Raw genomic sequence first — 16,247 nt, 5'->3', positions numbered from 1 at the left:
AAATTCAGCCAGATATTGGGCGGAATTCACCCCCGATATTTCACGTAGGTTGTTTTCATTTTCCCTAAATGTTGGCTGGTCTGAGAAATAAAGGGATAGAGTACAAAAGTGGGAAATTTTAAAGCTGAGTGTCCGGGGCAGACATCACATGTCGGCAGATTCTGTGATGCCCCCTGAGCCGTAAAACCAGCAAGTTTTTATTAGTGATTTCTACAGGGGTGGGAGTGTACAAATAGGGTGTGGGTCACAGAGATCACATGCTTCACAAGGTAATAGAATATCACAAGGCAAATGGAGGCAGGGCGAGATCACAGGACCACAGGACGGGGCGAAATTAAAATTGCTAATGAAGTTTCGGGCACACATTGTCATTGATAACATCTTATCAGGAGACAGGGTTTGAGAGCAGACAACCGGTCTGACCAAAAATTTTTTAGGTGGGAATTTCCTTGTCCTAATAAGCCTGGGAGCACTATGGGAGACTGGGGTTTATTTCATCCCTACAGCTCGACCATAAAAGACTGCCGGCCCCAAAGCAGCCATTTCAGAGGCCCACCCTCAGGGATGCATTCTCTTTCTCAGGGATGTTCTTTGCTGAGAAAAAGAATTCAGCGATATTTCTCCCATTTGCTTTTGAAAGAATAGAAATATGGCTCTGTTCCTCCCGGCTCACTGGCAGTCAGAGTTTAAAGTTATCTCTCTTGTTCCCTGAACATTGCTGTTATCCTGTTCTTTTTTCAAGGTGCCCAGATTTTATATTGTTCAAACACACATGCTCTACAAACAATTTGTGCAGTTAACACAATCAACACAGGGTCCTGAGGCAACATATATCCCCCTCAGCTTACGAAGATGACGGGATTAAGAGATTAAAGTAAAGACAGGCATAGGAAATCACAAGGGTATTGATTGGGGAAGTGATAAGTGTCCATGAAATCTTCACAATTTATGTTCAGAGATTGCAGTAAAGACAGGCATAAGAAATTATAAAAGTATTAATTTTGGGGAACTAATAAATGTCCGTGAAATCTTCACAATTTATGTTCTTCTTCCATGGCTTCAGCCAGTCCCTCCGTTTGGGGTTCCTGACTTCCCACAACAAATAGTCAACTTTGAGTCTTGGCAAATCTCTATTTTAAGTGGGTGTTCTTTGGGACTGTGCTCTTGGTCCAACTCTCACTTTATGTAGTCCCTGTGTTTGACTTCATTCACTCTAATGACTGACTACTATTTATGATTCTAATGGTTCTCAATATAATAAAAAGAATGAATGCAAAAATAAAACTTTCCCCTATAGTTCTCTGACTTCTTGTGAGCATAGAAGTGATGGCAGGTTTTTTTTGTTTTTTGTTTTGTTTTGTTTTGAGACAGAGTTTCGCTTTTCTTGCCCAGGCTAGAGTGCAGTGGCACCATCTCGGCTCACTGCAACCTCCACCTCCCAGGTTCAAGCGATTCTCCTGCCTCAGCCTCCCGAGTAGCTGGGACTACAGGCATGCGCCACCACACCCAGCTAATTTTTTGTATTTTTAGTAGAGATGGGGTTTCCCCTTGTTAGTCAGGCTGGTCTCGAACTCCTGACCTCAGGTGACCCACCTGCCTCGGCCTGCCAAAGTGCTGGAATTACAGGTGTGAGCCAGTGCGCCCGGCCTGATTACAGTTTTTAAAAATCTAAATTTTAACATACTGTAAAAACCTTGAGGAATCCTCTCCCCATTTATTCACTTGAACATCACCCATGCTTTAATAAAGTAACAAATAAAAGGGTTTCAGTGTATGTATGGAACATATATAGTCATATATTTTTTTAATTTATTAAAATGTAATTTTCAGAAGGGTTTCATTGTTAAACCTGCATCTATTTTTTTACCTTGGTTGTGACACTGAAATTCTGGAAGCAGTCGAAAAAAGTTTTTTCCCTCAGTGTTGTATGTGGAAACTTAGAAAAAAGAAAAAAAAATTCTCCCAAATGAAGAACTAACATAGTCATGTGATCCATCACAGTGAGTCTCAGGGAAACAGATCTGCTAGATCCATGATTCCAATGTTAAAAAGACTACTTTAGAGAGAAGTTGCTACCATATTTTTTTTTCCTGTGGCATTTCATTAATGAATGACTGCTGGACTGTCATGGTCATTTTTAATGTTTATCATGTCATTGCCTTGTCCAGCTGCACCCTGGTCAGCACAAAATAACCGTGTCCTGGTGTTGCCAGTGCCTACGAGAATGCAAAGAGACCTCTTTCTAAAACCAGGTCTGACGTTTCTTCAAAGAAACATCCAAGCATTTTCGTTTTAATGTCAGCAGTCATCATTTTCACCTTAGGTATAACATCTAAAATTTATACTTGCTTGTTCCTTATTTACTCTTTTTGGTCTTTACTGTGGAACTGTAGTGTTCTGATCTTGAACTGGAACATAAATGGAGAGAAGCTTCTCTCCTTTTCTCTAATTTCCCTGGAACTAAATCCAACTCTCGATATTTTATTGAAAACAACAACAACAAATTCACCTAAATACTGAGACCTCTTTTTGAGTCATCTTTATTATTATTTTGTTAAAGATGCACATTTTTTTTGTTCCTGCTAGGGCATTTAGTTTTTATACAAAGTAGTCCATAATAAAAGAATTTCATGGCCGGGTACGGTGGCTCACACCTGTAATCCCAACACTTTGGAAGGCCAAGGTGGACAGATCACAAGGTCAGGAGATCGAGACCATCCTGGCTAACATGGTGAAACCCCGTCTCTACTAAAAGTACAAAAAAATTAGCCAGGCGTGATGGCACGCACCTGTAGTCCCAGCTACTCGGGAGGCTGAGGCAGGAGAATCTCTCGAACCCGGGAGGCAGAGGTTGCAGTGAGCTGAGATCACACCACTGCACTCCAGCCTGGGCGGCAGAGCGAGACTCTGTCTCTCTCTCTCTCTGTCTCTTCACACACACACACACACACACACACACACACACACACACACACACACACACGAATTTCATTTCAGCTCCTTAGCATAAAACTGCCTTGACTCTCTAAGCATATATCTAAAAGGGATTTTAAGGAAATTCGGAGAGCCTGTGACTGTAATTTTGACTTATATTTGTTATAGATTGAAGAAGAGCCCTGTTCAGACTATATTTAAGTTGTGAGTTAAAATACCTTTACTTATGGTGAAGTTCTCATCTACATTCCTATTGGATATTAACTAATTATTTTTGTTTGTTTGTTTGTTTTTGTTTTTGAGACAGAGTTTCACCCTTGTTGCCCAGGCTATAGTGCAATGGCGCGATCTCGGCTCACTGCAACCTCTGCCTTCTGAGTTCAAGCAATTCTCCTGCCTCAGACTCCCGAGCAGCTGGGATTACAGGCATGAGCCACCACGCCCAGCTAATTTTGTATTTTTAGTGGAGGCGGGGTTTCTCCATGTTGGTCAGGCTGGTCTTGAACTCCCAACCTCAGGTGATCCACCCGCCTCGGCCTCCCAAAGTGTTGGGATTACAGGCGTGAGCCACTGCACCCAGCCAAATTCTTAAATTATTTGTACACACCCAAAGGAGTCTTCTTCTGGTATCTATCTGTAAGGGGCCACTTCCCCTGTAGCCTTTTTAGTTTGTGACTTCCATTTTGAACCACTGATGGTTGCATCCCAGCAAGGTTCTGGAGCTACTCAGGGCAGTTCATCAATCCAGCTAATGACAGTGAAGATTACCGATTGCTCTCAGCTATTCCTGTGACATGGTTTATCCCTCATCCAATTCTCCACGTTTGCCATTTGAAATGTTATATGGTATGAACTGTGTGCTAGGAGGAAACTTACAAGTATCAGAGTTAAAATTCGTGTCTGACTAGCTCATAGCTGATCTTCATTATTCTTTTATGAGTTCATGCTAAATGTGCTTTTATCCACAGGATGAAGATAATGGAATGAAAAGTAAAGTTCATCATATTGCCAAGGAGATCATGAGCTCAGAGAAAGTGTAGGTATCTAGTTTACAATTCAGAAGACTGTTTTCCCCCCATTGGCACATTTAAAACATTTTTTTCATTGTTGTTTTTTACAGGTTTGTGGATGTGTTAAAACTTTTGCATATTGTAAGTATCTGCTAATATTTTCTTGAAGTCTAAGACTATTCCCTTTTGTACTTTCCCTACCCCTAGAAGTTTTCAGCATTACTAACTTAATGATAGACATTTTCTAAAATGTATGTATTTCATATATGTAGATAACATGATTTCTGAAAGAGTCTTAGTAGCTATATGTCCAAAGTCTTCAAACTTTATGTCTTCATAACAGTTTTTAAGGTGATAATATATTTTCTTAGGCATTTGCTGAAGATACTTGCTGTTAGAGTTTTGCATTAGCAATACATGAAGAGCATCATTATCATTGTCCAAAAGTGTTTTTCTCCTACCTAAATAAGCTCCCAGAAACAGACTTGAAATAGGCAATTTTCTTACTATTTTTCCTTTTACCACCTCCATTTAGGAGAGATTAGAAATAGACATTTTGTTCTTGCGATAGCACATGTACCCTAAAACTTAAAGTATAATAAAAAAAAAAAAAAGAAATAGACATTTTTACAACTAAGTTTTAGTTCTATTTTCTGTTTTTTAAATGGTCAACTTTTTTTTGTTTTTTTGGTTTGAGAGAGCATCTTATTCTGTTGCCCAGGCTAGAGTGCAGTGGTGCGATCTTAGCTCACTGCAGCCTTTCAACCTCCTGGGTTCAGGCAATTCTCCTACCTCAGGCTCCTGAGCAGCTGGGACTACAGGCACTCACCACCATGCCCAGCTAAATTTTGTATTTTTTGTAGAGATGGGGTTTCAACATGTTACCCAGGCTGATCTCAAACTCATGGGCTCAAGTGATCAACCCGCCTTGGCCTCCTAAAGTGCTGGGGTTACTGACATGAGCCACTGCAGCCAGCCTGTAATTGTCAACTTGAACAGACTTGTTAGGAAAGAATTATGATATGTGTCAGGGTGCATATTCATTTTTCTCATGCACTCCTTTGTCCTTGCAGGTTTTCACAAGTTTCATTATGCATTGACAGTTAAAGTGCTTTTAGTGTTACTTTATTTCAATTATATTTAGGCAAGATATTAAGACTTAAGAAAGGGGTAAAACAAAAGGAAAAGGTAGATGAAAATGAAAAAAGGAGTTGAAGTGACAGTTTACTTATGTGGTGTAATTATTAACATCATAAATTAGGCTTAATTATGGAGAAATGAAAGGTTCACCAAATATACATCCATTTAAGTCTTGGCAAACAGTATCATTATTTTCAGGTTTTCTTTGAATGGATACATACAAACATGAAAAGTAGGTTACACTTAGGCATGATTCACATTCACTAAATGATTACCTGTGCTCTGTTCTTGGTCCAACAGAAACCCAGGGGCCTGGCATGGTGTGGTGGCTCATGACTGTAATCCCAGCACTGTGGGAGGCTGAAGCGGGTAGATCACCTGAGGTCAGGAGTTTGAAACCAGCCTGGCCAACATGGCGAAACCCCATCTCCGCTAAAATACAAAAATTAGCCAGGTGTGGTGGCATGCCTGTAGTCCTAGCTACTCAGGAGGCTGAGGCAGGAGAATCACTTGAACCCAGGAGGCAGAGGTTGCAGTGAGCCAAGATGGTACCACTGCACTCCAACATGGGTGACAGATCAAGACTCTGTCTCAAAACAAAACAAAACAAAACAAAACAAAAATAGGGGCCTGATTCCTATGTGAAAAATCTGTAGCTTTGGAAATTCTTTAAAAATTCTTAACATTGCTAATTTGTTTTGAGAAAATATTTCCCTGTGAATAGTTTCTCACATTGATTTTTGGCTATATTGGTAATATTGGTAAGTTCTCCCTTCCTCTCTCTCTCCTTTTTTTTTTAATGACTCAGGGTCTCACTTTGTCACCCAGGCTGGAGTGCGGTGGCATGATTTCCACTCACTGCAAGCTCTACCTCCTGGGCTCAAGCGATCCTCCCATCTCAGCCTCCTGAGTAGCTGGGACCACAGCCATCCATCACGCCAGGCATTTGTTGTATTTTTAGTGGAGATGGGTTTTAGCCATGTTGCCCAGGCTGGTCTCGAACTCCTGAGCAATCTGCCCACCTCAGCCTCCCAAAGTTCTGGAATTTCAGGCATGAGCCACTATGCCCAGCCAGTTCTCTTTTGTAATAGATTTTCTTTTTTTAATGATAGGACAAAGCTAGGCATGGGTAGCACACACTTATAATCCCACCTACTCAGGAGGCTGAGCCAGAAGAATCCCTTAGGAGTTCAAAACTGCAGTGAGCTGATTGCACCACTGCACTCTAGCATGGATGACACAGCAAACCCTTTTTCCAAAAAAAAAGACAATATTTTGTCACCCTAACAAATTTGTTGAGTGGCAAGCTTACTGTCATTTCATATAAATTATAATACGTTTAATAAATAAGTGGCTTTTCAAAATGAATTTCTTGTATATTTGCTGCTCTGCCCTGAACATCCCCACCACACCGTAGACATCTGATATAATTAAGTACAAGTTAATAGGAAGGTTTTTGGTTGTCTTATTTGCTCTCTGATGGGAGCTAGCCTTAGTAAATATCTCTATAAAAATATTATGTAAATGTACAGATAGTCTGCATTTAAAAAAATATTTGGGCCGGATACGGTGGCTCATGCCTGTAATCCCAGCACCTTGGGAGGCCAGGGCGGGCGGATCACATGAGGTCAGGAGTTCAAGACAGCCTGACCAACATGGAGAAACCCCGTCTCTACTAAAAATACAAAAATTAGCCGGGCGTGGTGGCACATGTCTGTAATCCCAGCTACTCTGGAGGCTGAGGCAGGAGAATCGCTTGAACCCAGGAGGCAGAGGTTGCGGTGAGTCGAGATTGTGCCATTGCACTCCAGCCTGGGCAACAAGAGCGAAACTCCCTCTCAAAAAAAAAAAGTGTGTGTGTGTGTGTAATATATAGTATATATAGTACATTATATAATATATAGTATGATATATAGTATATATAACATACTATGTATTGTATATATAATTATATAGTATAGTGTATATAATATGTAGTATAGCAATCTATTATATATTATACATATATAGTATATGTACTATATATTATATATGATTACTATTATATAGTATTATATATCATATACTATATATACTATATATAATACTATATGTATAGTCACTTATTTATCAAACATTATAATTTATATGAAATGACAATAAGCTTGACACTCAACAAATTTGTGAGGGTGACAAAATATTGTCCTTTTTTTTTTTTTGAAATAAGGGTTTGCTGTGTCATCCATGCTAGAGTGCAGTGGTGCAATCAGCTCACTGCAGTTTTGAACCCCTAGGCTCAAGGGATTCTTATATATATAATACTATATATACTATATATATATATAACTATATATAATATACTATATATTATGTATAATATATGCGATATATAATATACTATGTGATATATAATATACTATGTATTATATATAATATATGCTATATATAATATAATATATGCTATATATTATATAACAATATAACATATAATATATAACATATGCTATATATTATATAACATATAATATAACATATAATATATGCTATATATTATATAACATATAACATATAATATATGCTATATATTATATAACATATAACATATAATATATGCTATATATTATATAACATATTATATATAATATAATATATGCTATATATTATATAATATATATATATTTGGAAGGGTTTTTTTAGACAAAGATGGACTGGCTATATAGTATTAGTAATGAAGCATCTTTGCTTCACTAATTTCTTTAGGTGGAGACGTACATTTCCTTGAAAATTTGAGAGACTCAATAAAATCCATAGAGCCAGAGGCAAGGCTACCCTAGGCATCCAGATGTCTGTTACTAAATAGATTTTTTTTTTTTTTGCATTGTAAAAGGAATAGAAGACTTTCTTAGTTCTCATTTTTTTTTCCATGTTAAAATCACTTCATGCTGTTTTACTGAATACACCCTGACTTTTGAGTCTTGTGAACCATTTTCAGCATTTTTTCTTTAGTTGTAAAGAATCTTTCTCTAGCTTCTGTTGACATGGCTACCAAACCTTCACTCTGGAGCAGCTTCTTTCACGTGAGAACTGTTCTTCACTGAATGAAGCTCATTGTTCAGAGTACCTTTGTTTTGCTGCTGAGGTGTTTTCCCTACCTTGGTTTGGTATTTCCTTCTCTTTAGATGCCTCTGTTTCACAGCTGTCTTTCCAAGCCTTCAGGGACTTGTGGAGAGAGGGAGGGAAGGTGACTTGTGGATCTTAAATGATGTTCATCTGATCATTTAACCTAACCGAATCCCATTTAGTTAAATAAATGGTGTTCTATTAAGTGCTCTCTATGTTCCTTGCAGCATGCTATGTTACGTCAATTATCTGTTTTAATCCTCGTAACAACCCTATCAAATAGATGTTATTCCTATTTTTTTCAATGAAGAAAGTAAGCTAACTGTCAAAAATAACCCACTACTTAATAGGAAAACCAGACTTTCAAGTCTGGTCTGTCTGAGCCCTTGTACTTAGTTGTTCTTTAGCAATTGATTGAAAATTATTACTTGAAATCTCTACCATGCTGTATAGGATATAGTGTATCTGGATGTATTAGCTTGCTTTCAGAATTCTTTTAGTTGCCCTGGAAACCAGAGAAACTTATTTTTCATCTTCTAAAGATGACAATGAAGCTAGATCTTGGTCACTTAGAGTTATTATGATGATTACTTGTTAGTGTTATTAAAGGAGATTGGAAACTAGACATAAAAGATTGCTTTCAGTTATGTTTTCTACAGTTTTGCATTGATGATTATGCACCACTGATGATTATATACTGTATCACTGGGTCTACATATAGAGAGGGAAGAATAATTTCATTGGGAAAATATTTTTATTTTAAAAACAAAGTCAAATGGTTAATGTGGGGACTTTCCCACCTCTACTTTTACTCCATAGTTTCACACTCATTTCTGCATATTTATCATAGCACTTTGACCTCCACAGCTGCTTTGCTTTTGCTTAAAGTGAAGTGATTCCTGGTGTCCTTCATGAGGACAGGGAACCTTGTAGGGCTCCATGTCTGTCCATATGTTCATTTGGTCTTTGTAATTCACTGTGTCATGATAGTAGTTCAGTAATGCCCTGAGGTCAGGCAGCTGGGTCAGGACAGCTGGTAATTAAGTCACATACCCCTCATTGGTGCTGGAGATATAAAGCCTGACCCCATGAACAAGGCCATCTGTTTTGTGCTTCATTGCCTCAGATGCTCATACTTGATTTTATTTGCATCGATTTTTTGCTTAGGTCTTCCCTAAGTGATTCGAGCTGGCAAAGCTGGTATGTTAATATCTCAAAAGAATTAAAGATCAACTTAAAGTTAATCTGATTCTGATTTGTAGGTTTTGGGGAATTAGTAAGAATAATATTATCATATGCTTCATAATTCAGAGGCCCATTTCTAGCTCTACAAATTCCACATTAAACAAGCATTTGGTTATTATGACCAGAAACTACAGTGTAGGTGGTTCAATTTTGCATGCAGAATCTTTGGTAGGTTTTGTTGTAAGGATGAAGTCTAGGTACTTGATGCTAACAAACTCTATAGCTAACTAACATTTTCACACTCTTAACTCCTCCCCCCACTATTTTAATATTTTATTTACCCAGCTTTTCCAGTGTGAAAAATTAAACTCTGGATCTAACTTTTGAAGAGCTAATCCTGCTGTCTTGCATCCTCACCGATGCAAGGAGGTGTTAGTGAATTTAGATTCTTCTGCCTCAAAATAGCTTTGCCTCTGGCTTTTAAGTGTCATCACACTTTCCCAAATTATCCTGGTTGTTAACATTTAGAAAAATAACCAGACATATGTTGTAATAATCCTTTTATAAAAAAAAGATGTCACCTCCTCCCAGTGGCACCAGTTTTGGCAATGGCTGAGGTTCATGAAGAGCTGAGAAGTTAAAGATTCTGCGTGTGGTTCCTGTGTGAATTAGTTACATCTGGCATTGGGGCTGTAGCACACAGCTGTCAGGAAATGGTGGCCCAAGAGGTGAGGGAATGAGACTGGGGCCAGGGCTGCTGCATGTGGTTATGGAGGCCAAAATTGGGAGTGGAGTCCAATTATTCAATGACACTTGTTGAAGCAAAAGCACAGTATGGCAGGGTTTATTCAGGACTATCATAATGGCATAGGGGGCCTGGCGCAGTGGCTCATGCCTATAATCCCAGCACTTTGGGAGGCCAAGGTGGGTGGTTCACTTGAGGTCAGGAGTTCGAGACCAGTCTGGCCAACCTGGTGAAACCCCATATCTACTAAAAATACAAAGATTAGCTGGGCATGGTGGCATATGCCTGTAATCTCAGCTACTCGAGAGGCTGAGGCAGTAGAATCGCTTGAACCGAAGAGGCAGAGGTTACAGTGAGCCGAGATCATACCACACTCCAGCCTGGACGACAGAGCAAAACTCCATCTCAAAAACAAAAAACAACAGACATAGGGACCACTGCAATGGGATTTTGCAGTAGTGGAGAGAGATTGGGCTCAACTCCAAATATATTACGGGCAAATGGGAATTTATAGCCAAGGAGGAGCAAAGTGGGCGTTAGTGGATGGAAAATTACTAACAAGAAACTTCAGGAGCAGGGGAGATTCTGGCTAAACCAACTTAAGAGGATTCTTGCTGAAGACGGACCAGCCAGGGTGATCATACATCACCTGGGCAATGGTAGAGGATGAAGAACCCGAACAATATCAAGGGTGGGAGGTTCTTGCTAAAACTGGATTTTACAAGAAAGTGCACAGATGGGCCTAAGAAAAGATTCAGGAACCTGACCAGTACAGAATCTTTGCCGAGTGCTTACTTAGAATATGTAATTCTCTGGTTGGACACAATGGCTCACGCCTGTAATCCCAACACTTTGGGAAGCTGAGACAGGAAGATCACTTGAGGCCAGGAGTTCAAAACCAGTCTGGCCAACATGGTGAAACCCCATCTCTACTAAAAATACAAAAAGTTAGCCAAATGTGGCACACACCTATAATCCCAGCTACTCAGGAGATGAGGCAAGAGAATGGCTTGAACCTGGGAGTCAGAGGTTGCAGTGAGCTGAGATTGCACCACTGCACTCCAGCCTGGGCAACAAGAGCGAAACTCTTTCTCAAAAAAAAAAGTAAGCTGGGCGCCGTGGCTCATGCCTATAATCCCAGCACTTTGGGAGGCCGAGGCAGGCGAATCACCTGAGGTTGGGAGTTCAAGCCCAGCCTGACCAACATGGAGAAACCCTGTCTCTACTAAAAATACAAAATTAGCCAGGTGTGGTGGCACATGCCTGTAATCCCAGCTACTCAGGAGGCTGAGGCAGGAGAATTGCTTGAACCCGGGAAGCGGAGGTTGTGGTGAGCTGAGATCGCGCCATTGCACTCCAGCCTGGGCAACCAGAGTGAAACTCTGTCTCAAAAAAAAAAAGTAACTCTGTGGGTTTCATGGATATATACTCTCAAAATTCTTATAGCCTTTATTAAGTGTACTTCTGCTATTTTAATTATTAAATTTCTATTTTATTCTGACATACTGCTTTTAATTTAAAAGAAAACATTGTGGGCCATCAGTCCATTCCGAGCTGCCTGAAAACATCCAGTAGTACTGGGAAAAGCAGAGTTTTGCCTGGTGTGTGACAAGGGCCTCCATTTAGAGGCAGCCATCTCACTGGTCAGTTCAGTTTGTATTTGGCTGGTCTCTGTTAAATGTGTCTTAAATAAACAAGTTCCCTTTTTGGCAATGGTGGCAGACATATGGAATGCAGGGTCTGGCAAAAGCTGTGTCAAACCGGGTCCTTAAGTTACTTAGCAGCTAACATCACTGTCACTGTCATGGCAGAGGAAATACCTTCCAACTGGGAAACAAAAGTTATCCTGCTGCCAGGAGACAAATATAGCCATTACTTACTCCACCAGAAGAAAGGGTGGCGCTTATTGCTTTGCCGAGCAAGGAAATCTTGCATCCAGATTATATTAATCACTAAACTGGTCAAAACAAAAGCAAAAAAGATAACCATAGAGGATGTTTAACTATTCTGCTTTGAATACATTATTCATGATGTATAAATGTATTCTATAGCCCTGCATGATAGCAGACAGCCTAATGATTTTCAAAAGTGTTAAGTGGCTCTATTTTCTCTAGTAAATGTGAGTGCTGATTGAAGCAAGCTGTTGGGAGGTGAAATTTGGCTGATATCCATTTGGTTTCTGGAGATGTTCTGAGTGGTTTTCTGGATTAGAGCTTATAATACTATGAGAATTAAATGCTCTTATTTTATGTGATAGTAATTAGGTATACAAGTTAGTCCTTTAGTTACTGGTGTGAGTAGTTGGCTCCTTTGGGCTAATGTGACTGTGGGATCAATAAACTTAGTCCCAGGTACTGAGTCCTAAGTGAAAGGTTTTTTAGCATTGATTAAGCATAAGAGGATTGGACTTCTTCAAAATAGCCATCCTTTAGAAAAAGAATCCTTTCATATACTTTAAGTTATCTGTGAGGTTTTTGGTTGTCCAGAGTTAAAACAAAAACAAAAACAAAAACAAAAACAAAAACACCTCATGGTTAATATATGTATGTTAGGGGCAGGTGTTGAAAGGATCATTGGAAGGAACAGTATCTTTTTTGGTTGATTTCATTTGCCCGGTAAATCCCTGAAGGGAAAGCAGTTGGAAATAAAGGTAAGGGAAGATAAGGCCTATTAGTCATTTACCCAAACTTTGCTTTCAGATTTTAATTAAAACTGCTGTTTCTAAAAAGGAAAAAATCTTTGTTTTTGAATCCTCAGGACTGTGGAACAGATTTCACTCTGTTTTACTTATATCTTGAGGCCCACCCTTAGGGGACAGTGAAATCTAGGCAAATACTTATCTCCTACCCCACCCTTTCCAAGTGCTCTGGAGTAATAGGGTGCGGTGATATTGACCTATATTAAAACATGGTACAGATAGTCTAGAGAACAGTAAATGAAAAATAATAGGTGAAGAGAAAGATTCTTATTTGTGAAAAGTGTAAACCCTGGTGAATTTATTGAGAGGTTGACAAGAGGGAGGGGAGAATTTCAGGTCCAGAGTTAAAATGTTTCATTCTGTGTGCCAACTGCATTGCAAAAAAAGTTTTATGTGCAATATCTAATTAAAGTCTCATAACTAGTATTATACTCATTTAGCAGATGAGGGAAATCAGGCTGGCCTAAGGAAACACAGTAAATAAGGAGCAAGGGCTTGGATCCAGGATTCTGATTATCAAGCATGTGCCTGCCAGGCACGGTGGCTCATGCCTATAATCACAGCACTTTGGGAGGCCCTAGTGGGAGGATTTCTTGAGCTCAGGAGTTCAAGACCAGCCTGGGCAACAAGGTGAAACCTTGTCTCTACAAAAAATAGAAAAATGGGCTGGGTGCAGTGGGTCACACTTGTAATCCCAGCACTTTGGGAGGCTGAGGCAGGCGAATCAGAAGGTCAGGAATTCGAGACCAGCCTGGCCAACATGGTGAAACGCCGTCTCTACTAAAAACATACAAAAAATCAGCTGGGTGTGGTGGTGGGCACCTGTAATCCCAGCTACTCGGGAGGCTGAGGCAGGAGAATAGCTTGAACCCAGGAGGCGGAGGTTGCAGTGAGCCAAGATCGCGCCACTGTACTCTAGTGTGGGTGACAGTGCGAGACTCCATCTCAAAAAAAAAAAAAAAATACAAAAATGAGCCTGGCATGGTGGCACGCGCCTATAGTCCCAGCTACTCACTCGGGAAGTTGCCATGAGCTGAGATTGGGCCACTGCGCTCCATCCTGGACGACAGAGGGAGACCCACAACACGTGCCTCTCTCCACATGCCTCACCTAGGATGCTCCAGTTGTTGGGAAATGATGACTGAAAGTGGACAGTGAGACTCTTAAATCCAGAATAAAATTAGCTAAGATCTCCTGGGAACTTTTAAAATAAATGGATTGTGTTTATATTGATGGTATTGGAATAATTCTAAAGACTATTTAGAATTGCATTACAATTTCCAGACACTCGCTTAGTATAATTGCTAAGTTTAGAGATCAAACTAAAAGGTTTAAGATAAATATCATATAGTATGTTTGAAAATCAAATAATCATCTCAGCCACTATTTTTTATTTTTAATTTCCTATCTAGGTGAGTGGGGTAGGAGGAAGGGGGTACTTTAGATTTGTAATTCTGCATGAGAAATACAGCTGTGCAATCTGTATCATTTTAGGGAGGAGGGGGACTGAGGATAAAAGCTTGTTATCAAGTTACATTGTGTGTATTGTTTTTCCTGCTCTGGACTGTAATAGGATTTCCGGGATGCAGTAGCTCATGCTTCCAGGCAACTTGGGAAACCAGTGATTGAGGACCGGATTCTAAATCAGATCCTATACTACTTGCCTCAGCTGTATGAGCTCAACCGGGATCTCTTGAAGGAACTGGAGGAAAGAATGTTGCACTGGTAAAAATGGACTGTTTTCAGATTTTCCTAGTGTTTCCAATTTTAGATGAAGCCATAAGGGCCCCACATGTGACAGAGATATATTTTCATTACATTGAGTTGTTTGAATATATTGTCTTTGCAGTTATCCTAGATTGATTTTGTTTTGTTTGTTTTTTGTTTTTGAGATAGATTCTCATTCTGTCACCCAGGCTGGTGTGCAGTGGCACAATCTCGGCTCACTGCAACCTCTGCCTCCCGGGTTCCAGCGTTTCTTCTGCCTCAGCCTCCCGAGTAGCTGGGATTATAGGCGCGTGCCACCACGCCTTTCTAATTTTTTGTATTTTTAGTAGAGATGAGGTTTCACTGTGTTGGCCAGGCTGGTCTCGAACTCCTGACCTCAGGTGATCTGCCTGCCTCGGCCTAAAGTGCTGGGATTACAGGTGTGAGCCACCATGCCTGACCAGATTGATTATTTTCAATGGCCCAAAATTCACAACCTTGGCACACCAAGCTCAATACTATTATTTTAAACAAATCTTTCGTAATCCTGCCTCAGAAGCAAGATGCAGCCGATTTAAATTTCTATAGGTGAACTTGGGCAATCAAGATTTTTGAGATTCAGTGTAGATAGATGCTATATGCTATATTCACATTAGAATAGTTTCTAAATGTTTTATTTACCTTCTGGAGCTGCAGGTCATGAAACTCCCTTTCCAGTTTTGAAAAAGAGGCCGTTCACTGAAATAATAGGATGGTTATTTTGGAAAAGCAATTTTTTTTTCTTTTGAGATGGAGTTTCACTCTTGTTGCCCAGGCTGGAGTGCAATGGCACGATCGCAGCTCACTACAACCTCTGCCTCCCAGGTTCAAGTGATTCTTCTGTCTCAGCCTCCTGCGTAGCTGGGATTACAGGCGCATGCCACCATGCCTGGCTAATTTTTGTATTTTTAGTAGAGGCGGGGTTTCATCATATTGGTCAGGATGGTCTCTAACTCCTGACCTCAGGTGATCCGCCTTGGCCTCCCAAAGAAAGGCAAATTTATATATGTATGACATGCTTGTAGAAGCTGTAGATTTAAGAATAGGAAAAGAATACCAAAAGGTTGGTATTGGAAGCTACTTCCACTAGGCTGAAGAAAATAAGTATGCAGAGGCTTGGTGACTTCTGTGGAAATAATGTAGAAAGATTGGTGTAGGAGGATTGAATTTACTGTTGAAAACCATGGGGAACACAACATGATTAGAATAAGAAAATAGTATCACCTACTTTCATGTTCAAAATTTCTCTAAGCTTTCTTTATATATAAACCAGAAAAATACCTCTGCTTGTTTTGGAAATATCTTGCCTCTATATGTTGGGTAAATATGGCAGATAAGCAATTAATACATAGCCGTAGCCTAAGTATAAAATAACACACAATTTAGGACTGAGAAATGACTAAAATGTAGTCTTTAAAGGTCATGATAGGCCGAGCACGGTGGCTCATGCCTGTAATCCCAGCACTTTGGGAGGCTGAGGCGGGTGGGTCACTTGAGGTCAGGAGCTCGAGACCAGCCTAGCCAACATGGCAAAACCTCGTCTCTAGTAAACTTACAAAAATTAGCCAGACATGATGGCAGATGCCTGTAATCCCAACTACTCGGGAGGCTGAACTGGGAGGCGGAGGCTGCAGTGAGCCGAGATTGTGCCACTGCACTCCATTCTGGGTGACAGAGCGAGACTCCTTTA

General features: G+C 40.0%; 1 protein-coding gene across 1 annotated transcript in view; it reads left to right on the top strand.

The window, feature by feature from the left end:
- Positions 1-16,247, top strand: part of FGD6 (FYVE, RhoGEF and PH domain containing 6) — a 140,040-nt gene that overhangs the window by 60,831 nt on the left and 62,962 nt on the right. Inside the window, exons 4-6 of the mRNA XM_003808259.6 lie at positions 3,903-3,970; positions 4,055-4,085; positions 14,385-14,536. Coding sequence (XP_003808307.1) covers positions 3,903-3,970; positions 4,055-4,085; positions 14,385-14,536 — 251 coding nt within the window. The remainder of the gene's footprint in view (positions 1-3,902; positions 3,971-4,054; positions 4,086-14,384; positions 14,537-16,247) is intronic.

This window comes from Pan paniscus, chromosome 10 (genome assembly GCF_029289425.2).
Source record: "Pan paniscus chromosome 10, NHGRI_mPanPan1-v2.0_pri, whole genome shotgun sequence".
In the NCBI taxonomy this organism is placed as follows: Eukaryota; Metazoa; Chordata; class Mammalia; order Primates; family Hominidae; genus Pan; species Pan paniscus.
Note: the sequence above shows the minus strand (reverse complement) of the source record. Positions and strands in the feature narration are given on the sequence as shown.